This window comes from Dreissena polymorpha, chromosome 14 (assembly GCF_020536995.1).
Source record: "Dreissena polymorpha isolate Duluth1 chromosome 14, UMN_Dpol_1.0, whole genome shotgun sequence".
Classification (NCBI taxonomy): domain Eukaryota; kingdom Metazoa; phylum Mollusca; class Bivalvia; order Myida; family Dreissenidae; genus Dreissena; species Dreissena polymorpha.
Genome location: NC_068368.1, coordinates 15,908,754 through 15,935,723, shown reverse-complemented (window position 1 = coordinate 15,935,723; position 26,970 = coordinate 15,908,754). Strand labels below are relative to the sequence as shown.

At 37.0% G+C, this 26,970-nt stretch overlaps 1 protein-coding gene and 1 long non-coding RNA gene across 3 annotated transcripts; one reads left to right on the top strand and one right to left on the bottom strand.

The window, feature by feature from the left end:
- Window positions 1-5,308: 5,308 nt before the first annotated feature.
- Window positions 5,309-21,056, top strand: LOC127857197 (uncharacterized). The gene is made up of 2 exons (XM_052393614.1): window positions 5,309-5,673; window positions 20,861-21,056. Exons 1-2 carry the CDS (start codon window positions 5,309-5,311, stop codon window positions 21,054-21,056), a joined length of 561 nt encoding a protein of 186 aa, XP_052249574.1.
- Window positions 21,057-21,260: 204 nt separating this feature from the next.
- LOC127858176 (uncharacterized) lies at window positions 21,261-26,970 on the bottom strand. Of its 2 annotated transcripts, none has more exons than XR_008038786.1 (5): window positions 26,907-26,970; window positions 26,071-26,132; window positions 24,324-24,385; window positions 23,488-23,549; window positions 21,261-21,802 (listed from the first exon to the last, which is right to left on the bottom strand). It is a non-coding gene; the product is annotated as an uncharacterized LOC127858176 (long non-coding RNA). The 2 variants fall into 2 exon arrangements; XR_008038787.1 differs by having other exon boundaries at window positions 26,787-26,964.

The window sequence follows — 26,970 nt, the reverse complement described above, 5'->3', positions numbered from 1 at the left end:
GTTGTACTTTGCTACAATTTTTTCATCTCTATTGTAAATTACATAATATTAATCGATTAAGTTACTCTTTTAAGAAAACGGTTGGTTTGAAAATAAAAACGAACCCATAACTATTAACTTCAACTTTATTTTTTTCGTCAATAAATTGAATATATAACGAGAACGCAAAATCCCCGTAACAATAAGCGAGATTATGCCCGCAACAATAACCGAGATTTTTGCTCTAAAAAGATAAATTTAATTAGGTTTTCTGCATTTTAATGTTTACTACCGGTATTGTACCTCTTAGTCTACCCAATAAATCGGGGCTTCAAAATCAAAAGTATTTGCTAATTTCTTAAAGACGCTTAGCATGAACCAAATAAACAAACAGTTTACAACAGTCTTGTAAGCATAACATAATACAGTAAAATACAAATATACCATCATTAATTGGAATATGAAGTATAAAGTTAAACTTTTATCCGAAAATTGATGCAATGTTTAATTAAAATCGCAAGATAAAAATTAAAAAGCTAAAAAATTAACTCCGCCTTTAGAAACTTTGTAAATACTTTAAGTTGATAAATAAACAAGTAACAAAAGATTTAAAATGCAACACAAAATGCGTAACAAATGCAACACACGTTAATCACTCTTAAAAACACACATTAATCACTCTTAAAAATGACATTCTCTGACACACATCACTAGAAGATATATTGCACTCGTGTGAGGAGAAATACATCTCAACATATACAGGTCCGTAGTGGAACGCAATTTAATGGGAAAAAGGTCTTAAAATATAACTCTTGAATACAAAAACCTGATGTTTTGTCATTAGTCTGTCATATATTGTTCTCATGGCTTCCATATCATGTATACACACTCTTTTAAACATTATGCGCACAGAATATCTATTTTATAAATCAACTAGTCTTAATCAGTTAGACAGTAAAACAAAATTAATACAAAATTAAAAATCGTCATTTCGAACACAACTTAATATTAGCAATATTTATTAAGTCACTTGTGCTCGGGTTGAAATTATAACATTTGATGCGCTATTTTCAGAGGGCGGGGGCGGGTGCAATATCAGTCTATCTTAAAGTCCAATCACCCAGTCCGATCAAATGCGACTCCATTCTACGTCCCTGCGATTAGTTTCGTCTGTATCTATTCACGCGAGGTGCATTTCCACGAACGCCTCCCTGCTTTGAAAGAGGGCACCCCAAGCCGGGTTCGCCCGCTGTAGACTGCGCTGTGACTGCGCAGACGCGGACTGGTTCGGAGATCGCTCGGCGCCGCCGCCAGAGGGCAGGCTACGGTCGAAAATCGGTGAGTGGCCCGACGTCACTTCCTGTCTCCCGTCCGACATGTCGGGCTTGTAACCGAAGTTGAAGCGTACGTTTTTGCGGCTGGAAACATAATTGTCAACGATTTTGTAAAACCCATTGTACTATGCAAGACACGAGAAGAGTTCTGGAAAAATAGGCTAAATGCATATGCGTTACTTGTCGTCCCAGATTAGCCTGAGCAGTCCGAACAGGTTTTAAGGAACGACACTTTCCGCATTAACGGCATATTAATTTAGAAAAAAAATACTTTAGACTTAAAATTCCATAGAATCGGAAAATGTCGTCCCTAATTATTCTGTGCGGGCTACAAGAGCTTATCAGGGAAAACATTTTACGCACCTGCATAAACACAATTATTCCCCGACGCGGCTCATATTTTAAACATAAACATGATATTTATTTTCATCACACTTTTACATCGAATTCGGTGGATTAAAGCCGTGCTAATTACATTTCTGGTATAATCAACGGCACGTGCTACTTTGTTAGGCTACTTTGTAAACAAATGTAGTTCCTTGAATATAACAACTAAATGTTATATTGATGTTATAAAACTTTAAGATTTGCAATTCAATATGAATAAAATTGTAATTAATAACGCACGACTCTTTGTCACAGAACGATATTCTGATTTAAAAAAATGATAATTTGATCAGCGGTTATTTTGGAACACGGAGTAATACACTGACCTTGGTTACACTACAGCCATTATCAAAATACGACAAACACTCATGAAAACTAATTTTGTTTAAATAAAAAGGTTTACTGAATTAAAAGTGGGATAAATAGAATAACAGGTATTGAACAAATAATATTAAGTAATAATAACAGGTAAAACGCCAAGGCTCGTGCTTTTTGTTTTCTAAGCCTCGCATGATAAACCTGATCTATAATCAACACTTACCTATTATTCTGATGTCTCTATATAAACGTTATATAAAATAATGTTCAGTTGAAATTCAAATCAGTGACTAAAATATGACTGCCAGTGTAAGCAACGTGTATTTTAACAAGGACGTCCGCTTTTATAATTTGCGGAAAATCAAAATTTATAGAGCATGGCACAGGGAAACAACAAACCATGGGCAGGCCGACTGTTCCTCAAATGTTGTTAGCTTCACCATCTTGATTTCTCTCGTCTTATTCTGAAATATTGTAAAACGTTATTCATTATTTAACAGCGCTTTGACTGTATGATATTTGGTGGTGTATGTCAGTTTTGTTCTGATCGCACCGGGATGATTTCCTTGTATATGGTCATCACCATAAACCCATATAACAATTGTTTTATGGCAGGTGAGTAAATAAAGAAGAATAGCAGCGACCTTCTATTTGGGCCATGTTCTGTGAAAAGAGGGTTTAAAGCATGTGGTATCACAGACCTTATTAGGGACGACAGTTTCCGCTTTTATGGTATTTTTCGTTTTCAGAAAGTCTCTTCTTAGCAAAAATCCAGTAAATGCGGAAAGTGTCGTCCCTGATAAGCATGTGCGCACTGCACATGCTAATCTGGGACGACATTTTACGCATATGCATTAGACCACATTTTCTCAAATCACGGTCCATTTTAAAACATATTAAACCCCCTTCCGATTTTTATGCACCAACCTTTCACAAGAGGGTCTGAAAGGCCCAAAGTCGCTCACCTGAGATAACAAGATATTATTGGGACAAATCTTCTGACCAAGTTTCATGAAGATCGGAAAATGTGGCCTCTAGAGTGTTAACAAGGTTTTACTATAGCCATTTAAGAAAAAATGCCCCGCCCCCTGCCAGCCATGTTTTTCAACCAACCGGCTTCATTTTTTAACTCTTCCAAGATATTATCGGGATGAATCTTCTGGCAAAGTTTCATGAAGATCGGACAGTAAATGTGGCCTCTAGAGTGTTAACAAGATTTTACTATAGCCATATAAGGAATACTGCCCCGCCCCCTGGAGGCCACGTTTTTCAACCAACCGGCATCATTTTCGAACTAGTCCAAGATATTATTGGGATGAATCTTCTGACCAAGTTTCATGAAGATCAGACAATAAATGTGGCCTCTAGAGTGTTAACTAGATTTTACTATAGCCATATAAGGAAAAATGCCCCGCCCCTTGGCAGCCATGTTTTTCAAGCAAACGTAACCATTTTCAAACTCATCCAAGATATCATTGAGTCCAATCTTCTGACCAAATTTCACGAAGATTGGCCAATAAATGTGGCCTCTAGAGTGTTAACAAGGTTTTAATAACGCCACATATAGCCATATAAGGAAAAATGCCCCGCCCCTAGTGGCCATGTTTTTAAAGCAACCAAAACCATGTTCGAACTCATCCGAAATATCATTCGGACAAATCTTCTGACCAAGTTACATGATGATCGGAAAAAATGTGACCTCTAGAGTGTTAACAAAGTTTTACTAAAGCCATATAAGGCCTCCAAGGTGGTCATGTTTTTCAACCAACCGGCGTCATTTTTTAACTCGTCCAAGATATTATTGCGATGAATCTTCTGACCGAGTTTCATGAAGATCCGACAATAAATGTGGCCTCTAGAGTGTTAACAAGATTTTACTATAGCCATATATAGCCATATTCGGAAAAATGCCCCGCCCCTTGGCAGCCATGTTTTTCAAGCAAACGTAACCATTTTCGAACTCATCCATGATATCAATAAGACAAATCTTCTGACCATATTTCATGAAGATTGGACAATAAATGTGGCCTCTAGATTGTTAACAAGGTTTTACTATAGCCATATATGCAAAAATGCCCAACCCCTGGCGGCCATGTTTTTCAACCAAAGGGCATCATTTCTGAACTCGTCCAAGATATTATTGCGATGAATCTTCTGACCAAGTTTCATGAAGATTGGACAATAAATGTGGCTTCTAGAGTGTTAACAAGAGTTTACTATAGCCATCTAAAGCCATATAAAGAAAAATGCCCCGCCCCTTGGCAGCCATGTTTTTCAAGCAAATGTTACCATTTCTGAACTCATCCAAGATATCATTGGGACAAATCTTCTGAGCAAGTTTCATGAAGATCGGAAAATAAATGTGGCCTCTAGAGTGTTAACAAGGTTTTACTATAGCCATATAAGGAAAAATGCCCCGCCCCCTGGCGGCCATGTTTTTCAACCAACCGGCATCATTTTTTAAGTCGTCCAAGATATTATTGGGATGAATCTTCTGACCGAGTTTTATGAAGATTGGACAATAAATGTGGCCTCTAGCGTGTAAACAAGATTTTACTATAGCCATATTCGGAAAAATGCCCCGCCCCTTGGCAGTCATGTTTTTCAAGCAAACATAACCATTTTAGAACTCATTCAATATATCATTGAGACCAATCTTCTGACCAAATTGGAAATAAATGTGGATAGAGAGTACACAAGGCAAATGTTGACGGCGCACGAGGGACGACGCACGACGGACAAAAAGCGATCACAAAAGCTCACCGTGAGCAAGTTGTGCTCAGGTAAACTAAAAATGTATCCCAGACTTCTGTGTCCGTCTTTTATGTGTAAATATTTTGCAAAAACACTCAGCATGCTGTTTTCTATTGGCTATTAACAATTTTACATCAAATTATTTTTTAATAAGGATCATACCTTATAAAAAATATGCTAAACCGATGCTTGAATGAAAGTGCCTGAATAAAAACTGCACAAATGAGTAACTAACAATGTACAAAGATTACTATATGACGATTTTGCCTTAAAGAGGACACCCGGCCCTTTCACATTCAACCCCTGCCATTTGTTAAGGTCTAACTAAATCCCTAGTTAACAAACAACTAGATGTCCTAAACCAGAGACGGCAATGTGTCTTTAATATCGACGCCCTAGAAAGAGAGCGGAAGAGGGATAGACCCCGGAAGAAATTAGGACCCCAATTCATCAGCTTCGTCAAGGAGGGTACAACAAAGCCCACCGCCACAATCAGTTCCAGGTCTTGTATTCCGCAAGATGCAAACGACTGGGAGATGCGTGCAGACCTAAGGAAGAAACTAGTTTTTCCCGAGGAAGTAGCCCATACAACTCTCAGACCCGACATAGTGCTATGGTCAAAGGCGGCGAAGCGGGTGATCCTTGTAGAGCTAACTGTGCCAGGGGAGGAGAGGATCGAGGAGGCCTATGAGCTGAAGAAAGCCAAATACCAGGATCTGGCAGATGTATGCAGAGATAGAGGCTGGAAGACATGGATCTTTCCAGTGGAAGTTGGATGCAGAGGATTTCCATCACAGTCGGTGTGGAAGATGTTTGGAGCACTGAGCGCAGAAGGAAGAGTCAGGAAGACTACAATCCACGCCCTGGGCAAGGCAGCTGAACGAGCATCAATGTGGCTCTGGTTAAGACGCAGCGAACCAAATTGGCAGCCATCGTAGACGAGGTAGTGATTGGCCATCACTACCTGCCCCGCCACCTTGAGGTTGTACCGAGCATAATGGGGCGAAACAACCTATGACAGGTGGAGCTTGGCTGCTGACGTCTACGTTCAGCAGTTTAAACTGTATTATCACATCGGCAACTCAAAACTTAAAAGCTGTATCGCAAAATACTAACTTTAACTACAAAAGTACTTAACTTACTAGTTAGATACGTATAAACAATGACTGCTGCTGTAAAATTGAGACGGCGGACAGTGCAGTTGCACCAGGTTTAAAACGCCCCACATTATTTAACCACAGCAGGCACGAGTTGTTATATACAATGTACGTGCAAACTTAACCTAACACTGCTATACAGATGTATATCAATGTCATCGTTATCGCTGTTGACCTGCATTTCAGAAATGTGCAGATGTAGCGAAATATTGTCGTTGAATTTCTGTTAACAGAGGTTATTTTTAGCTGCCTTAGGTAATCACATATAAACAAAACAACTCCATTATAAGCCGCGATATGAGAAAAAAGAGCTACCGGTAAACGCATTTTTGTTTCAACGGTAATCTGAGACGACTTTTAACGCACATGCAATAAGCCCAGTTTTCCCAGATCGTATGAAAATAAAACAGAGGTTAATGACCAACCAATCGGTTAACTGTGAATCTAAACGGGTCATGGGACATTCGTTATCAGGCGCGCGTTTAAAGGGGCCTTTTCACAGATTTTGGCATTTTTTAACTTATTCATTAAATGCTTTATATTGATAAATGTAAACATTGGATCGTAAAGGCTCCAGTAAAAAATCAAGAATAAAATTAAAAAAAGGAAAAGAACATTGCCCGGAGCAGGTTTCGAACCAGTGACCCCAGGAGTCCTGCCAGAGTCCTGAAGTAAAAACGCTTTAGCCTACTGAGCTATTCCGCCAAGTACACATACTTGACGTATTTTATACCTTATATAAGCAATCTTCGTAGTTTCACAAAATTTAACGACAAAAACAGAACTCTCCAAATTATTCAATCGTTTCGCGTTGCAACGCTTTATAATTTTTAGGTTTTAAAATCGTCAAAAGATGCATATAATGGCTATATTAGACCATGGTAAATGTTCAGTATTACTGTTTCCACACAAATATCATAACTAAAACGAAAATTTGCGAATCTGAAACAACTTTTTTCAATTTTGTCAATTTACCAAAGCGTGAAAAGATCCCTTTAAAGTGCTTTTATTTGGACTTTGACATCAAGGACACCGGCACGATCGGGGACTTAGAGGACATTCAACTAAGCAGACTTGTTTACGGAGACAACGTGAGGTGTGACCTCTCACACGTGGATAGGATTTGGGATTTACTTGATGTAGTTTCTAAAGATGAAGGCGCTAAAAATCCTACTTTTTATATTTATTTTGAACAATATATAGAGGTTTAACTCCCGCTTGAATCAAGGGAAAAACACAAAACACAATAATAATTACTATTATTACGAAGAATACATGCCTGCCGCACGTTTGCGTATTAATTTTTTTTTGCATATTTTTCCTTATGCAAAAAGAACAAATAAAAGTTATTCACGGAGCTAAAATACATTTTCTAAGAATGGTTCAAATAGGATAGTCAACAACTTAAAATAAAATCGACATGTTAACAAACAAGCCACGGTCTGCTGGTACAATAACACCGTCAAGGTCCGGATAAGCAAAGTCATCTGCAATGTAACTGCTTAAACATTTTGATATAAGAAATTTTGCGCTTGGTGACATTGCCACGCCATGGTTATTAATATAGTGTTATCGCATGTGTTGAAAGCATATGTCAGCTCATTTTTGCCTAATTACTCATTAGGGGAACTACCAATCTCTCCTTATGCATCTTCTTGAATACAGTGATGTACGTTCACGTTCTATCCGAATATTCTATCATTCTTATTTTCTCTTTACATGTGTTAGGATTAGACAAATATCTTAAAATTACAGCGAACATGTTTGCCCTCGTGATTAGTACGAACAACATGTTTACAGGTCGCGAAACGATTTAAAGTGCATCTGTTATCGTGGTATATCTAACAGTCTGTGCAGTCCGCTAAGAAGATACGTTCTTTAAACGAAAATATCATAAAAGCGGAAAGTTTTGCCCCTGTTGAATCTGTGTGGACTGCTCAGGCTAATCTGGGACGGTGCTTTACACACACGCATTAAACCCCTTTTTCACAGAGCGCGGCCAAAATGTTGTCGTTGGTACCAGTGGAAGCTCCTCTTGTCAAATTGTATCGTCATAAAAGGGGTTTAATGCATGTGCGTAAAGTGTCGTCCTAGATAAGCATGTGCATTCCGTACAGGCTAATCAGGGACGACACATTCCGCCTCATTTAGATTTTTGCTTAGAAGATACTTTCTTTAAACGAAAAATATAAAAGCGGAAAGTGTCGTTCCTGATTAGCCTCTGTGGACTGCATATGCTAATCTGGGACGACACTTTACGCACATGCATTTAATAAACCCCCTTGTTACAGAGCGCGGCTCAAATAAAAGTTGCTGGATCATATAAATTGTTGGTGGTCTCGGTTCCCTAATTTAATCCTTGAAAATGTTTTATAGTTTGCCTACGATATATCCTTCAATGGAACAAACCCGGGAGTCGCTGAAAGAAAAACTGACACATTTGCAATTGAATCTAATGCGTTGCTATACATACAATTTTAAAATTGCTGTAATAAATACGGAACTACGTATAATGCAGCGAAATTGTCGTAATATAATCGGAGATACTAAGAATTTGCTCTTCCCAAATCTGCTGTAATAAAAACGGAAATACTTCGTATTAATGTAACCAAAATTTGCTTTACATTAAATTTACACAAAACTGCTTCTTTGAATCAACATAACAATCGCTGGTAGTATTACGGAAAGACTTACAAGTTTCGCTTATGTAATAAATACAAACACAAAATCGCTGGTATAAATATGGAAAACTTCCAGGTGTCCAACGTCTATGTCGCTTACAGAAATATTGAAAATCTTTTTATAGCAAAAACTAATTGGAATTCCGATTATATTGCATACGACACAAGCTGTTGTCTATTTATAAATATACCGGGTATTTCCCAATAAATCACCGTTAAGTTCAAAATATATAATCAAAATGTACTCGCCGTGTTCAGAAGTAAAGTTATTGTGTTGCTTGTCCAAGTTATTTAAGTGTGTCATTGTGCGTCGTTAAAGGTCTTTAACCCAGATCTCGTTCAAGTCCCTTATCAATTTCATCACGTGAGAGATATCCCCAAATTGTATCTTCGTGTCAAAGTCTTCCCCATATTCGAAGCCTTTAATGTCAATGACCCTTCACACGAACCTATATTAAACCCACGCACCAGTTCATTGGTTGAATATATGAGCCGTGCTCTGGGAAAACAGGACTTATGTAAGAGCGTAAAGTATCGTCCCTCAGGACTTATGTAAGCGCGTAAAGTATCGTCCCATACTGATATAAGCCTGTGCAGTGCACACAGGCTCATCTGGGAAGACATTTTCCGCTTTTATGAAAGTTTTCGTTTCACAAAGTTTCTTAAAAACGAAAATCAAGTCTAGGCGAAAAATGTCGTACCTGATTAGCCTGTGCGGACAGCACAGGCTATTTCTGGTACGATACATTACGCGCATGCATTAGGCCTAATTCTTCTTGAATGCTCTGAGCTTTTATGAGCACATATGTACAGCTCGGAGGGTCAAGAGCTTTGAGTTGTATTATTGCAACAAGCATTACGCCACGTTTTCCCACAATGCTCCTCATATATATAATCAACCTCAGCGTAGGCTTAAATAGCTTAATTCTTGAGTTAAATTTCGTTGAGCACTGAGACTAATTTCCTTCAGCACCATGCCACTTAAAAAAAAACGAATGATTTTGTCGCTGAATCACATCCAAAGGTGACATTTGATGTTGAAATGTTTCATGGCATACAAGAGGTTGGGCAGGGGTGAAAACATCCCCCTAAGAGTCGAATATCAATATATGAGAGACGATCAATGCTAATTTAGGGTGTTCTTATATTTTCTTTATTCGTCTGAGCAATATGACAATTATTTTAAGAGTAGCAAAATAATATACAGTGATTTTTTTCGTTCAAATTTGGGTCCTGTATGGGGACCCATTCCGAATTGAAAAAGTATATCTTTTTTCTCAAATGGGAACTGAAAATTCTCAATTGACGATTTTCAACAGAAAAAAAAATGTTTAAAGTCTCAACATCTCAAATCCAGCTTTATACGTAAAACCTAAGCGAATATAATAGTATTATCACTTTTATTCTCAATTAACAGTACTGTAAAAAAATTGACAATATTAATTTCTCAAATTATAAAGTCAAAATGACGCATATTAATTTTCCCAATGCAAAGGGACCCGGCCCCATTGCCAAAATTTTGCAAAAAAACACTGTTATTTATACCTCCCCCCCCCCATTAATTAACTTGCTTATGGCAATATACTCAATAAACTGTATTGCACACATTTTAATATTTACTTAACACATAAATGCAACTTAAATAATGAATTACCTTAAAATGAACGTACGTATGTAATCCCTCACGTTTCTCGAGTTAAGACTAAGATATAATGTATAGCATACGTACAACGTGTTATTCAAAATAGAACGTGCTAAATAAAACAATCAGCTGTTTAGAGCATGATTTTACGTAGACTGTGTGTGTATTCGTATCGAAAAGTACAGCCGTCTGGCCTGTACTTTTCGATACAATACACACACAGTCTACGTAAAATCATGATTTTATAAACCAGCAATTAGACCGTAACGACCATGCTCTACTGGCATGTATGTTTACATGTGACTGTATGCTGTCGTCGATTTATTCGTAAAGCTCCGGGTTTTTCCGTAACACTCAAGATCAATTTAGTCGAAACTAGCTGAATAACAAAGGATAGATAGGTTAAAAAGCAGATCTTTTCGGATACATGTTTATCGCGACCGGTAAACCTGTGTATCATTCAGAGTGCCTGTTTATATATATATATCTACTTTAAAGATATAAAATTGAAACTTTACAAACTGTATGTGTCCAGTTTTACTGTATCGCCAAGGGACATAACTGTGACCAGCATCATTTTAGCAGAACTACGCAGTACTATTTACCACATTGTTCTATTATTATTTTTCGGCGGAGCTGACTACGCCAGCTTTTCACCTTACGTGACCTTTGTTAGCGTCCAATAGAATTCAAATAAAACTTCCCGCGGCCAAGTACAGATGAATACACTTCATAGACTACATTGGCTGATTTGATAATACCACTAGAACATTGGAAACATGTCCGCGTCTTTGTAAAACTGTTTTACTGCGTGTTCAGCATGAAACAGTTGTATCTCTAGCAAAAAGGCTTAATAGATAGAACAGTTTTACACTCAATCTCGACATCAATACAGTCTGTGCGTGCACCTTTTATTTTCAGAGGATTTCCCAGCGCGAGAACGTTGTGTACTTAAAGGCTTTGTTCTCATATTTAGTACTGCTTTCCATATTCCTGTCAACATGTTATATGTAAAAGTATAAAGAGCAGTGGAAGCGATGTCTCACTTTAATGTATTGCATTTAAACCCGCGAGGTATAAGGGGTCAGTTCGCGGTAAGTGTGTTTGAATGTCAGAGTTTATATACAGGTCAGACCTTATGTGCTGATCGGAGTTCGCGGTCAGTAAAATAATCGTTATATATAAAGACGCTATAGCGTAAACTGGGTGAACTGGAATTTTCTTTACCAGAAAGATGTTAAATGAAGATATCCAGCGATATAATTATGGTATGTCAATAATAGATTCTTAATGTGTTTTTAACAATATAATGATAAATATTATTTTTAATTAATTAACAAGAATTATTCCATCATATTTACTAATGCATTATTGCATCATATTGACTAATGTATTAAGTATGAGCGCGATGATTCTCGATACTGTTAATAATCGAATCAAATACACGTAGCAATGCCCGATAAACCACTCAAACAGGTTTGTTCGAAGAACGCGCGTATACATATTTAAAATATGTACGGAGACTTCGCGTGTGGTCGGTTGACTTTGGTTTTCTGTTTTGTATCTATAGGTTTATGACCAGCAATATGTTATAATGTAAAATAAGCCGCGAAATCTCCACGTAACATCCCGTACTGCGTTTGATGCAGCTAAAAACTGCACAGAAAAAGATATTAGCTATCCTTGATCTCATTCATTTAAATCTTTACCTTCCATAAACTCCAACCACAATCAACGCCGTATATCTTTTTTTTAAAGATATTTCTTGTTATTATTATTATTGTAATTATTATATTTTTTATAATAATTATTATTATTATTATTATTATTATTATTACTAATATTATTATTACTATTATTATAAAAGGGAATAGACAATACCTTTCATAACTCATTTGTGGAGTACATTGCGATGCTTTACGACCAATCTTTATAACAACGAAAACCGCAGAGGCAGCAGCAACATCAACAACATACATACATATTATATTAACGTAAAGAAAACAACGCTAAGCATTTATATAGATCTGTGCCAGGACTTAACACTTAGCTGCACGCAGTTTTTAAACATATTATATAATATAGAATTCGTTCGGGTCGACGGCTGGTGACATCTATCTAGAGCGGTCATTAAGGCGGCCCAGCGCGCTAGGAGCGGGAATGAGATCTTTGTACATTATCAGAACTACCTTGGCGGATTAGCTTTGTCCTTTTAAGGGCTGGGCAACCAGACATGAGATGTCTTTAAATTGTCTACCCGTGCACATTATGGTCCCATTGGCCACGTGCATTGGTCTATTTTGAGTAAAATTACTTCTTTGGCGAAAACCCGGGAAGCCGGGGTAAATGTGACATACTTTGGCTCAAAATTAATATTTCCACCTGAAAGGTCACAAGGAAGGGCAGCACATAAGGTAGTTGTGAAGACTCAGCGATTTCCAGAAAAAATCTGACATACACTCACATATATATATTTGGAATGGGAACGAATATTGAATTATTCGAAAATCGACTGAATATTCGAATAATTAATTCCGATTCCGATTTTGGCTCAAAATTAATATTTCCACCTGAAAGGTCACAAGGAAGGGCAGCACATAAGGTAGTCGTGAAGACTCAGCGATTTCCAGAAAAAAATCTGACATACACTCACATATATATATTTAGAATGGGAACGAATATTGAATTATTCGAAAATCGACTGAATATTCGAATAATTAATTCCGATTCGAATATTCGATTTTTAATGCAAAGATAAATCAAACATGATATATCTTTTAAATTCAAAGATATACGGCACTCATCAATTACACATAATAGCATGCATGACTTTATTAAAATAACTAAATTCGTCTTAACTTATATCACTTGTTTATCTTATATCTGTCGTATGGCAATCATGCCAATTCGCAATGTCTCTCTCATGCGAAAACAATAGAAAACATTGTATCAAGGGGAAATAATGCAAATAATAAGGTATTGAAATAAAGTTAACCATTATATTTATACCAGAAATACACCGAATGAAATTTAAATGTACTATAGTGACATATGAGAAACATAATAATCAAATATCGTTTTCAGAAATGATTACATTATCTCATTTTTCAAAGATACATATACGATACCGTTAAACCATTTATGTCTAGAGTCTAGAAAAAAGGCCTTGGCAAACAGCGTAGAACCAGATGAGACGCCACATGATGTGGCGTCTCATCAGGGTCTGCGCTGTTTGCTTAAAGGAATTTCTGTAAAAAATGTTCTAAATATAGAAATAAATATACTAGACATCCCTAATTTTGGAAATAAATTGATCCAATTTAGAAGGATGGGAGAGTCAACTAGGCATAAATGGGTTAATATTCGTATTTGTAGCAATCAGGAACAGTTCTTTGTTTGCGACGTTCGTATGTTTGAACACATGAATATAAGGTTTAGCAATCGAATATTCAAATATATTAGAATAAGGAAACACGAATATTTTATTATAATTTCTCTAGCAGTCCCTATACCCAATTATCAATACAACTTATAAAAGCATTTTCTACTAACACAAGGTTTTCACATCAATTAAAATGCGTCGCCATTACAAATCTACTAGTTGTTATCTCTATGACGTGTCATTGTAAATGTTACGCAATTAATTAAGTTTATTTTAAACTCCCGGGATTCCGACATGTTACCATTGGGTGTTTAAGGTTGCGTGCCCCCCCCCCCCCCCACACCCACAACCGCAGCCAAGTATTCGTTTTAAGGCAATAAAGCAGGAAGACATTGATGATGATGAAAGCGAAATTTTTTATGATGAAACAGGCTAATCAGGGACGACACCTTCCTCTGTTATTGAATAAGTCATTTGAAAGAGGTCTTTTCTTAATGGAAATCCAGTTAAGTCAGAAAGGGTTGTCCCTGTAGCCTGAACCAATCAGGGACGGGTATGCATTATGCCCAGTTTACCCAGATCGAGGCATATATAGAGCCTAAGGAGCAGAAAAGAGCCGCTTTGGGACACAAGGGCAAGGATTTGCTTATACGTTTCATCATTTTCTTCCCCGTTCCACATTAACGGCGAGCATATTGTCCAGTGGTCGACACAGAGCATGGCGGGTTTGTAGCGAGTAAAACGCATGGTCAACTATGTTATAATTGTACAGTAGAGCTTGATGTAGGTCATGACTATGACGTCATCCAAGAGCATTTCAATGACGCCAGAAGCGCTTGTGAGAAATTCGATCAGCCCTTACGAGAGCATATCGACGGTGATCTTATAGTCGTCGTCGTTGTGATTATAGAGGAGTTGCGCGAAGAATAGAACGAAAACTAAAAGTTCAAGAAGGGCCATCATCCATATACTTTCTTCGGCGTTCATTATTTTATCATACATGTTGAGAAAAAAATACCTGAGCCTCGCATCGGGTAAACGGATTTAAATGCATGCGCGTTATGAGTTATCCCAGATTCGGTTTTATTAAATTTTCCGTTTAAAGGAGGTATTTTCTAAACGAAAATCAAGAGAAGGTGGAAACTGCACAGGCTTATCTTTTATTTCAATCTTTGATTTCATTTTGCGCACATGCAATAAACCCCGTTTTCGGAGAACGTTGACAACATATCTTAATTTCTAGCATAGAGTTTACAATGACTGTGTATTTAAGAGTTTAACATGCTCATCACAGCGCTGAAATTTTGATATGCAAACAACTTTCAGATTAATAAGCATTTTTAACAACTGAATATTCAACGCAGAAGTTTCACATGGATATTGAACGAAATTCATTGTTTGCTTGTTTCAGGGTTTTGAGGGTTTGACCAAGCCTCTTTATCAATATGAGCCTTGTTATGAGAAAACTGGGCTTAATGCATGTGCGTAAAGTGTCATCCCTGATTAGCCTGTGCAGTCCGCATAGGCTAATCAGGGACGACACTTTCCGCTTAAACTATATTTTCGGTAAAAAGGTACTTCCTTTAAACGAAAAATACAATTAAAGCGGAAAAGTGTCGTCCCTGATTAGCCTGTGCGGACTGCACAGGGTTATCTGGGACGACACTTTACGCACATGCATTTTGCCCAATTTTCACAGAACAAGACACATACATGCACCAGTACATTAATAGAATTAAATCGTGCTTTGTCAAAGTGACGCAACGTACCACACACATACTGATCAGAAAAACTATTTTGGCAAAAAAGTTCCCACTGATAATCACGATGGCATTTATATTTTAAATTTTTTCGCGTCCTGTAAACATGTTATTCGTATACATAAAAAGGAGCTATGTGTTTTGCAACGGTCGCTTGAAAAGTACATGAATCCTACATGTAAATGTCTCCAATCGCAAAATATTGTATACCGGTTCTGTCTGGTATGACAAAATGTCTTAGTATACGGACATTTACGGTGATATTGTTTACCATGAGACACTAGGGGAAAAAACAGTATGCTTTAAGTGCAACGTATTTTGTTTAAACCTGATATTTATACAGATAAAAGAAGAAGAGTTGAAAATACATACAGAAAATAACCGGACATCGTCAAGAATATAAAGAAATAAAGAAAGGTAGTTCCCAAAGGAATAATTATGCGAAAAAGGAGCTATATGTTTTGCAACACTCGCGATAATAATACAAGTATATCATATATTTGCGATGCCTCGCACCGTAAAATTTATTATGTGATTTATGTCAAGATGTCATAGTATCGGGACATGGGTGGTGACATTCTTTATCAACAGGGTTTATTTAAAGTTGTTTACTTGCCTAAGTGAAACCTCAGAAAATGTTATTTGAGGACTTCTATGTCGGGCTATTTAGGGCCAGGCTATGTATATAGTTAAAGGGACCTTTTCATGTTTTAGTAAACTGACAAAATTGAAAAGAAAAATGTTTCAGATTCGCAAATTTTCGTTTTAGCTATTATATTTGCGAGAAAATAGTAATACTGAACATTTACCATGCTCTAAAATATTCATTATATGCATCTTTTTTACGATTTGAAATCCTGAAAAAAAGCTGTACAAACGCCAAACGATTAATAATTGGGAGAGCTATGTTGGTATTGTTATAGTTTGTGATACTATGAAGATTGCTTATATAAAGTATAAAATACACAATTCATTTTATGAGCATGGATGGTCGAGTGGTTTAAGCGGTAGTCTTTTATTCCAATGGTCAGTGGTACGAGCCAAGTTGAGGATTATTTTTTTCCCTCTAATTTTATTCTCTTTTTTAACTGGAGCTGTTTAGTTCCAGTGCTTACATTTATCAATTTATATCATTTAATGACAAAGTTCAATACATGCCACAATCTGTGCAAAATGTCCCTTTAAGATTTTATTATTATTGTAGAGTTAACATATGTGTGATACTGACCATTTGCTAAAGATCGGTTGGTCTGGTAGTTGTCGATGTAACGGCTACTTTGACCAACTGCGAATCGTTCCGGTGCAGTGTGAGGATATAGTGATCTTGACAACCGCCGAGTTTTGCTGGTAATACTTACCTAAAGTATACATATCAACGGTATCGCCCTAGCAAGTAAAAGACAAAATATGGGTGCCAGCTGGAAACTAACATAAGTGTTTATGATTAAGTTAAAGTGACCTTTTTTCACTATAATTCAAGTGACATTAATTTTCAGTAGATTAAGACAACTAGGAGTCAAAATAAACCTGAAACAAAGCAATGCGATGATTAATTGAAAGGCAGGGAAAGAAGAAAATTTTACAAAAAAGTAATGTGGAACAATAAAAGAAATGGTGGGTGGATTGGTGATTGATGCATCGGCAAAAGGATAAACTAACGCATGGAAGCAACAGTAAAGATGGACGGATAGGAAAAAGGGTAGAAGGAAGGGAAAGAGAATGAAGGATACATAAACCTTTGTATGTGTGTTTTTAACGTCATAGCTTTTTGCAAGTCGTATTTCAAACTCAAGACTATTAAAGATATCACTCATGTCTCATCACGAGAAAACTACACAAACCTTGAAGATGAAAAATAAATCATGTCCGTGTATTTATTAAGAAACGTTTTATCTAAAAATAAATGTATCTCATCAATGTTATTAACAGTTGCCATGATTTGATGATCTAATACTTGTTTCACCAGATTTTTGTTCAAAACTTACGACGGTATATATATTAACCAGCGTCGTAGCCACGCTGAGGAACACCTAGGCAGTTGCCTCGCCTCGGCTAAAATTTGCAGAGCAATGTTGAGATTACAATGAAAAAGGAAAATTTATGTCAAAGAATAAAATCTATATAATAAATTTTGCAATTTTATGAAATTAGTCACTATGATATTCACAAACAATTTTTTTTGCTAACTTTATTGATACTTAACGGTCATATGTGGCGTCCACGATTCCGGTAATTGATGTATAAAATGTAGTTTAAAAGGCCTTTAAAACGCACCAGAGACGTTCTAGGAATAACAAATATTCCGGGGGGGGGGGGGGGGCATGCGAATGACCTAAGATACTGCCTCGGCTAAAATTTGGGTCTGGCTACGCCACTGTTAATAACGATATTTTAAATATTTTAGACAAACGAGTGGATCAGATAATTCAATCAAGAGACAAACCAATCCACATATTTCACGTGTATGTGTTTTTCGAAGTTAAGGTGGATCATCGCGATTGAGTCTACATACAATCACATGTAATGTGTCCTAGCAGTTTAATCAATTAACTAGATTAATGAAAGATAGAAATAATACATGTACCCCGGGTACGGTAAATATACTTAAACGTACCCGATATTAGGCTGTACCCGAGTTGTATTCCCGCCCCAAATCTGATGTCGTAAAACACGCTACCGATTACCGTAAAACGATATTGTTTATCTTAAACAAATCTCTTTTACAAAAACTGCATCAACATGTTTTTTTTCAGTATTAGTTAGGATAATATAGAGGCCATTTAACAGAAAATTGACATAAATTCGAACATAGCTAATTATAAAAAACCCGACAACGACCGATTTAGCTCTAAAATTCCCGGGTACGTTTAAGTCTATAACGGGATTTGGGCTTTGTTTGCGGGGTGGAGTGTGTGCGTACTACTCAGGCTTATCCGGGACGACAGTTTGCACACATGCATTAAGACCCGTTTTCCCATAGCGAGGCCGCATTATATATTTATGTTACGAGAGCTTAGATATGTATGCGTATGAAAATGCCCTATCATGTTGTCTTTATCAATAAATAATATTAACATATGAATTAAGTTGTTTATACTTTTAACGAATAAATCACAATTAAACCACCTCCCCATCCTCACTTAAATTGAATGAAGATTTACAAAATTTGATATCCCAATCGTTCAATTACAATCTACATTCATGTAGATAAATTTTACAGAAAATATATTCAAGACTGTGAAATTCGTGCTCTCGGATTTTATAAAAAGAAAATGTTTTTTCCATAAACCCATAGATTGAAAATCATTTTAAATGAAGTCCTTATCTAGCAAATATCGCTAATGAAATATACAACATCGCTAATAAAACATACAGCATCTGTAATACAATATACAACATCGCTAATAAATAAAACATACAGCATATGTAATACAATATACAACATCGCTTATAAAATATACAACAAATACATCTATCGTCTGGTTTGAAACTTAAGAAAAGTCATTTTATCGTCCACAATTTGAGAGATCTCTGTTAAAATAAAATATCCAGAGCTGTTCGAATATATATTAACGCTTTGATATTTTAATGAACATGCAATATTGTATCAGTCAATTTATGTTTAAACAGAGGTTTGCTTTAAGGTTTTGACTTTCATTTGCCTATAAGGAAAGTAACGTTGAACATCTGCTTGCACCCAGTGAAGAAAGGAAATGTTTGTGTTTATATATGCAGACACATACATATCATTTCGTCTCAATAGTATCTATATATATAAACCATAGAGTTACGATTAAATCGAGCTCATTTAGGTTTAAACTATACGCCCCATGTGTACACCACCATGTTGAGTAGACGACGCAATACACAGCTATTAATTTTATATATGGCAATTTGACAAGTTTGTGCGTGTTTTCTGTTGTACAATTTATTTTGTTACCAAATTTGATTAAAAAAATGATCAACTTAAATGATTTACTAGAATACGATATATTTCTGTTTAAACCAGCGTTGAAACACGCATATCGTATTTGACATGTGAAGTTGACACTAATCAGCATTTTGCATGATAAAAGTGCATGTGAAACAAATAAGAACTTGAGTTCACACATCAAGTGTGACAGACACACGGACAGACAGACACACAGGGGTAAATCAAATGTCTCTCAAACCACTAAAGTGGTGGGAGACATTATCTTTATTCATAACTTTTTTAACGGTGTAAGATGGGTGGACCTCCTATTTAACCGTGTTGGATATCCTTCTAGGTCAACTTAGGTACAACATTAAAATGTTTATGTCCATGTCCCTATGAATGGAAAGCAGGCACACAGCGGAAAACCTGTCCTGACCCATTGATGATCTTAGTTTTGTCTTAACAAGTCCTTGGGCACTGATACTCCTTTCACACTCGCATGATGTGACAGGGAACACACATGATATGGACAAAACAGTGTAAATGGTGGGGTACAGCTGGGAATCACAATGTGCATCAGAGCCCTGAAGGGAAGTAGGTGGGTTGGGTACACCTTTCCACCTAGCTTGCCATATAAAGTGCAACTCGGCAGGGAGGGACTGAGGGGAAGGGAGATCATCATTGAACCATTCAAGGTCACTAGCACTGACAGGAGCACATTTGTTCAGGTATAAACTTCAATCCCATGGCTGCCTGAGTCTGCAAATAACTGAATCGGGTATCCATTTCGTTCACAAAAGTGTCAACAAGGGAGTCGTTAGGTGTCTTGTGTAGTTTAATTCGGTGTTGCTGCCTCGATGTTGTCACGCTTTAAGAAAATGATTTAGTTTCATATAGCAAAAAAACTATGGATGAACATCAACGCAGTTAGCCCGATTTGTAAAATAAACAAATCAAAACAAAAAAATTAATTGCCATTCATTAAGTGTGCAGTTGAATTTCACTGGCAATAACTTGTTACTCAAAAGGATTATCAATCTAAAGAGCTAATACCAATTAAATTCATCAAAGAAATTACCGAAAAAATAATAATGATTGTCCATTGCGTTCGTCTAAACTCTTTAATTGCTACAAATTGAAATATTGTTTTTCACAAGTCTCATGCGGCAGCCATTTGTAAACATTTATCTATAGCTAAATGTATGGATGAATTTCATTATTTGAATGTATCTTCTTCAGCCAATCAAATAGCGCAGTTTATTACTTACAGCCAATGAAGCGTGCACTTTAGCTGACGAAGGTTAGATCGTCTGTACACATGCCTGGGGGCTAATCACACAAATCGACAGCTGTTTATGGCTTAATTAGGGACATATGACAGGAAATACACAAGTGGATTGAAACTGTAAGGGGCTCTTTTTTTATTAAAAATCGTGTCTAGCCACCCAGCTGGGGGGGCTTTAGCCCCCTAGCCCCCCACCTAAATACGCCTCTGTTCAGAACCATGTTGATAAATTAAGCATCCGTTCTACCTACTCCATCCATGGTAGGGATCTCAAGGAAGTGAAGGGAGGAACATACCTCGGAGTCCATATCGACGAGAAGATGTCCATGAACACGCATGTAGCCACGACCGCAAAGAAAGCAAACAACAGCCTCGCTTTCCTCAGGAGAAACCTGACAAGCTGCCCACATGATATAAGGGCACAGTGTTACCAGACCCTTGTCAGGCCAATCCTAGAGTAAGCAGGAACTGCCTGGGACCCCACACTAAGACAAACATCAACCAATTGGAAGCTGTCCAACGCCGTGAAGCCAGATTCGTCAAGGGAGACTACCACACTACAAGCAGCACCAGCCAAATGGTGGCAAACCTAGGGTGGCAGCCCTTGCCGAACGACGCTCCAACGCCAAACTTGTAATGGTGTACAGAATAACACACTTCCTCATTGACATCCAACCAGAGACCTTCTTTCACCCGACTACCACAAGCACAAGGGGCAACTGCACACGCTTCTTGCTACCCTTCTGTCGGACAGACGTCTACAAGTACTCCTTCTTCCTCTCCGCCATCAGACTGTGGAACCAGCACCCATCGCCGGGCACCACAGCTGACAGCGTAGAGGCCTTCAAGAGGGGCCTGTCGGCGCAGCCGTAGGCCCGAGAAACAGATGGGTTTTTCCCTTTTAATCAGCACTGTATATAGGTCACAACATACCAAAAGATTTCCTGCACAAATTCAATGTAAAAGCAATAACTTTAACAAAAATAAAGTCAAACTTTTGCGCGTAGACACCCCCATAACCATACCTTTTCTTAAAGAGCATTCCAAGCCGCAATGATTTAAACAATAAAAAACATAGGTCATCCAATATGTAAGAAAGAACTCAATGCGAATCAGCGGTCACTGTTTTATGGCCATCTTTTTACCGGCATCTCTCCAGTTGATGATGGTTTCCCGCCAACTGTCAAAGTCTTATGTAGTCTCCAACCTAAAAGCAAAACAGGGAATTTGTAGTATACAACAATGTTTTCCCTACCACATGAACACAGAAATATTCAAAAATAAAGTCATGGCAAGTGCCCGTACAGAGAATTGTGTCTTCAAATAAATGAAGATTTTGTTTTTAGAGGGTATAGCATTGAACACCAAAAGTATTTAGTGTATTGTAACCTATAAGAGAAATTTATTTTTACTGAAATGTGTTTTTCTTTCATATTATTATCATCCCATCCATATTGCACCAATATATTAAGTTTGGCTGGATTAGCTGTCCATTTGGTCATTCTGTATCATATTTTCACACGCGGGTGTTTTCAGTCCGAAGAAGGCGATATTAGGCCTGTTAAAGCTTAACTGCCCCTTTAAGATTTAAAGCTGTTGTGTTCAATATCTGCAATAAAATACCAAAACAAACCAAAAAGACATGCAAGTGGGGCTAATGTGTGGTGGGGAAAGAATGAATTTGTTAGATATTTTCACTCTAAGCAATTTTGATAATGTCTTTTTTGTGTGTGTTTTTTTTAATCATCCAAAAAATGCCAATTTCAAAGCAAAAACAATCCAATTTCATCCAAGACAATAAACTAATTAGTCAAAATGAGAGATCAAAGATACTTTGAAGTGTAGAAATCAATAAGCTTCCAATAACTTGTTATTTCACACCAATAAAAGTGTAAAATCTTGAAAGCGCCTTGTCGATCGGTGCCCATTTATTTACCAGCCGCCAATGAAATATTCTAGCATGTAATGTCATGGGTGCCTTTTAACTGCAGCAGATGGTCAAAATGCATTGCCAGCTCTCATTTAGAGGTTCAAGACAATACAAATTTTCATATTTTGGACACAAAATAAGTACTTTAGGCTATTTTTATGGTGGCAATCTGGTCCAAATGGGAGTTTGTAACCAAGCGAAAGAATACAATGCTCATTTGTTGGGGGGGGGGGGGGGTTAAGCTGGAAGGAAAAGTTAAATTGAACAAAAAACACATATGTAGGCAAGCATTATAAGCTTAGCAATGATGTTCCATGTAGTAACAGGGGTAGAAAGGCAGTTCAGATCAAGGCAGTGTCCTGAAAGGGGTTTCTAGTACTTCTTTTGGGGACACAGCTTCCTGCAGAATTCTCAACACAACAAATATCAATGATTCATGTCACCTTTCTATGCAAAGAAAAAAGAATAAGGACAATACTGTCATTAAATCACTGAATGAGAGAAGCATGTACCAAATAAAAAACAAAACAAGTTGCTGAAAGTGCCAAATTTTGTCAAAAAAATCCCTCTAAGGTAAATGATGAAGGGGACACTTGCTATAACAATCCTATGTTTAAGTAAGGCGCGACACCATTTTAAGCCGGAAACATGAATATAAGCATATTGTGAGAAAACAATACCAAAAACAAGCTAATTGTAGGGTAACAAGTAGCAAATCAACTCAGCTGTACTGCATACATGCTCAGGAACAAGGATAACCCTGTTAAGTGCCAACTTCAGCTGCCAACAAAGCACGAGCTTTACATGTCAGGACGCGGAACTATCAATACAAACTGCGAGGAGAATTACATGACGGCAAGGGTGTGAGTGACCACAATCCTGATTATGACAGTCTTTCACACCTAAAGCATCATACATATGCTTATTTGCTTGTGTACATGATAACAAAATGATATTATTACCTGTTTTGCCATCAACAACCCTTATCCAGTGGCCCTTGACTTAGTCGCAGACATTCCTCTTCCTGAAAAAGTCAAAATACCCAATAGAAAAAGATAAAAAAATGAAACAAAAACATGCATTTATGTATTTTAAGTGTACTTTTATGAATAATATGAAGTGATAAAATCTTGCTCAATTCATGATTGTACTAAATATGAAGGCTGGCTCAGTTAAGCATCTGCTGCACTGTCCATACTGTAAAAATGCCTGCCATTCCATGTCGGTGAAATGGGGCTCTGTTTGAATGTTCATGCTTTTCGCAAAAGTTTTAGTTGCGTTACTCGATCACGGAGTCCCTGGCGTTGAATTCTAACTTCATGTAACACATTAACGCGACACGGTCAACCAATATGCGGTTGAATTTAAGTCAGAAAGCAATTTAGCCCTTATTCCAATATATAAGGGTGGGGGGTCAACTTGAAAAACAACTATTCCAGGTCAAATAATCTGAATTCATGCATTTAATGCACTTATTTTCTTCCCTTTTGCTAAGAAATGACCAAAAATCTGCTTTCCCAGTCATATTTTGCACTTGCAGATGATATTTCATTTTTATCATAAGTTAGTTTAGGTCACAACATACCAAAAGATTTCCTGCACAAATTCAATGTAAAAGCAATAACTTTAACAAAAAATAAAGTCAAACTTTTGCGCGTAGACACCCCCATAACCATACCTTTTCTTAAAGAGCATTCCAAGCCGCAATGATTTAAACAATAAAAAACATAGGTCATCCAATATGTAAGAAAGAACTCAATGCGAATCAGCGGTCACTGTTTTATGGCCATCTTTTTACCGGCATCTCTCCAGTTGATGATGGTTTCCCGCCAACTGTCAAAGTCTTATGTAGTCTCCAACCTAAAAGCAAAACAGGGAATTTGTAGTATACAACAATGTTTTCCCTACCACATGAACACAGAAATATTCAAAAATAAAGTCATGGCAAGTGCCCGTACAGAGAATTGTGTCTTCAAATAAATGAAGATTTTGTTTTTAGAGGGTATAGCATTGAACACCAAAAGTATTTAGTGTATTGTAACCTATAAGAGAAATTTATTTTTACTGAAATGTGTTTTTCTTTCATATTATTATCATCCCATCCATATTGCACCAATATATTAAGTTTGGCTGGATTAGCTGTCCATTTGGTCATTCTGTATCATATTTTCACACGCGGGTGTTTTCAGTCCGAAGAAGGCGATATTAGGCCTGTTAAAGCTTAACTGCCCCTTTAAGATTTAAAGCTGTTGTGTTCAATATCTGCAATAAAATACCAAAACAAACCAAAAGACATGCAAGTGGGGCTAATGTGTGGTGGGGAAAGAATGAATTTGTTAGATATTTTCACTCTAAGCAATTTTGATAATGTCTTTTTGTGTGTGTTTTTTTTTAATCATCCCAAAAATGCCAATTTCAAAGCAAAAACAATCCAATTTCATCCAAGACAATAAACTAATTAGTCAAAATGAGAGATCAAAGATACTTTGAAGTGTAGAAATCAATAAGCTTCCAATAACTTGTTATTTCACACCAATAAAAGTGTAAAATCTTGAAAGCGCCTTGTCGATCGGTGCCCATTTATTTACCAGCCGCCAATGAAATATTCTAGCATGTAATGTCATGGGTGCCTTTTAACTGCAGCAGATGGTCAAAATGCATTGCCAGCTCTCATTTAGAGGTTCAAGACAATACAAATTTTCATATTTTGGACACAAAATAAGTACTTTAGGCTATTTTTATGGTGGCAATCTGGTCCAAATGGGAGTTTGTAACCAAGCGAAAGAATACAATGCTCATTTGTTGGGGGGGGGGGGGGGGGGTTAAGCTGGAAGGAAAAGTTAAATTGAACAAAAACACATATGTAGGCAAGCATTATAAGCTTAGCAATGATGTTCCATGTAGTAACAGGGGTAGAAAGGCAGTTCAGATCAAGGCAGTGTCCTGAAAGGGGTTTCTAGTACTTCTTTTGGGGACACAGCTTCCTGCAGAATTCTCAACACAACAAATATCAATGATTCATGTCACCTTTCTATGCAAAGAAAAAAGAATAAGGACAATACTGTCATTAAATCACTGAATGAGAGAAGCATGTACCAAATAAAAACAAAACAAGTTGCTGAAAGTGCCAAATTTTGTCAAAAAAATCCCTCTAAGGTAAATGATGAAGGGGACACTTGCTATAACAATCCTATGTTTAAGTAAGGCGCGACACCATTTTAAGCCGGAAACATGAATATAAGCATATTGTGAGAAAACAATACCAAAAACAAGCTAATTGTAGGGTAACAAGTAGCAAATCAACTCAGCTGTACTGCATACATGCTCAGGAACAAGGATAACCCTGTTAAGTGCCAACTTCAGCTGCCAACAAAGCACGAGCTTTACATGTCAGGACGCGGAACTATCAATACAAACTGCGAGGAGAATTACATGACGGCAAGGGTGTGAGTGACCACAATCCTGATTATGACAGTCTTTCACACCTAAAGCATCATACATATGCTTATTTGCTTGTGTACATGATAACAAAATGATATTATTACCTGTTTTGCCATCAACAACCCTTATCCAGTGGCCCTTGACTTAGTCGCAGACATTCCTCTTCCTGAAAAAGTCAAAATACCCAATAGAAAAAGATAAAAAAATGAAACAAAAACATGCATTTATGTATTTTAAGTGTACTTTTATGAATAATATGAAGTGATAAAATCTTGCTCAATTCATGATTGTACTAAATATGAAGGCTGGCTCAGTTAAGCATCTGCTGCACTGTCCATACTGTAAAAATGCCTGCCATTCCATGTCGGTGAAATGGGGCTCTGTTTGAATGTTCATGCTTTTCGCAAAAGTTTTAGTTGCGTTACTCGATCACGGAGTCCCTGGCGTTGAATTCTAACTTCATGTAACACATTAACGCGACACGGTCAACCAATATGCGGTTGAATTTAAGTCAGAAAGCAATTTAGCCCTTATTCCAATATATAAGGGTGGGGGGTCAACTTGAAAAACAACTATTCCAGGTCAAATAATCTGAATTCATGCATTTAATGCACTTATTTTCTTCCCTTTTGCTAAGAAATGACCAAAAATCTGCTTTCCCAGTCATATTTTGCACTTGCAGATGATATTTCATTTTTATCATAAGTTAGTTTAGGTCACAACATACCAAAAGATTTCCTGCACAAATTCAATGTAAAAGCAATAACTTTAACAAAAAATAAAGTCAAACTTTTGCGCGTAGACACCCCCATAACCATACCTTTTCTTAAAGAGCATTCCAAGCCGCAATGATTTAAACAATAAAAAACATAGGTCATCCAATATGTAAGAAAGAACTCAATGCGAATCAGCGGTCACTGTTTTATGGCCATCTTTTTACCGGCATCTCTCCAGTTGATGATGGTTTCCCGCCAACTGTCAAAGTCTTATGTAGTCTCCAACCT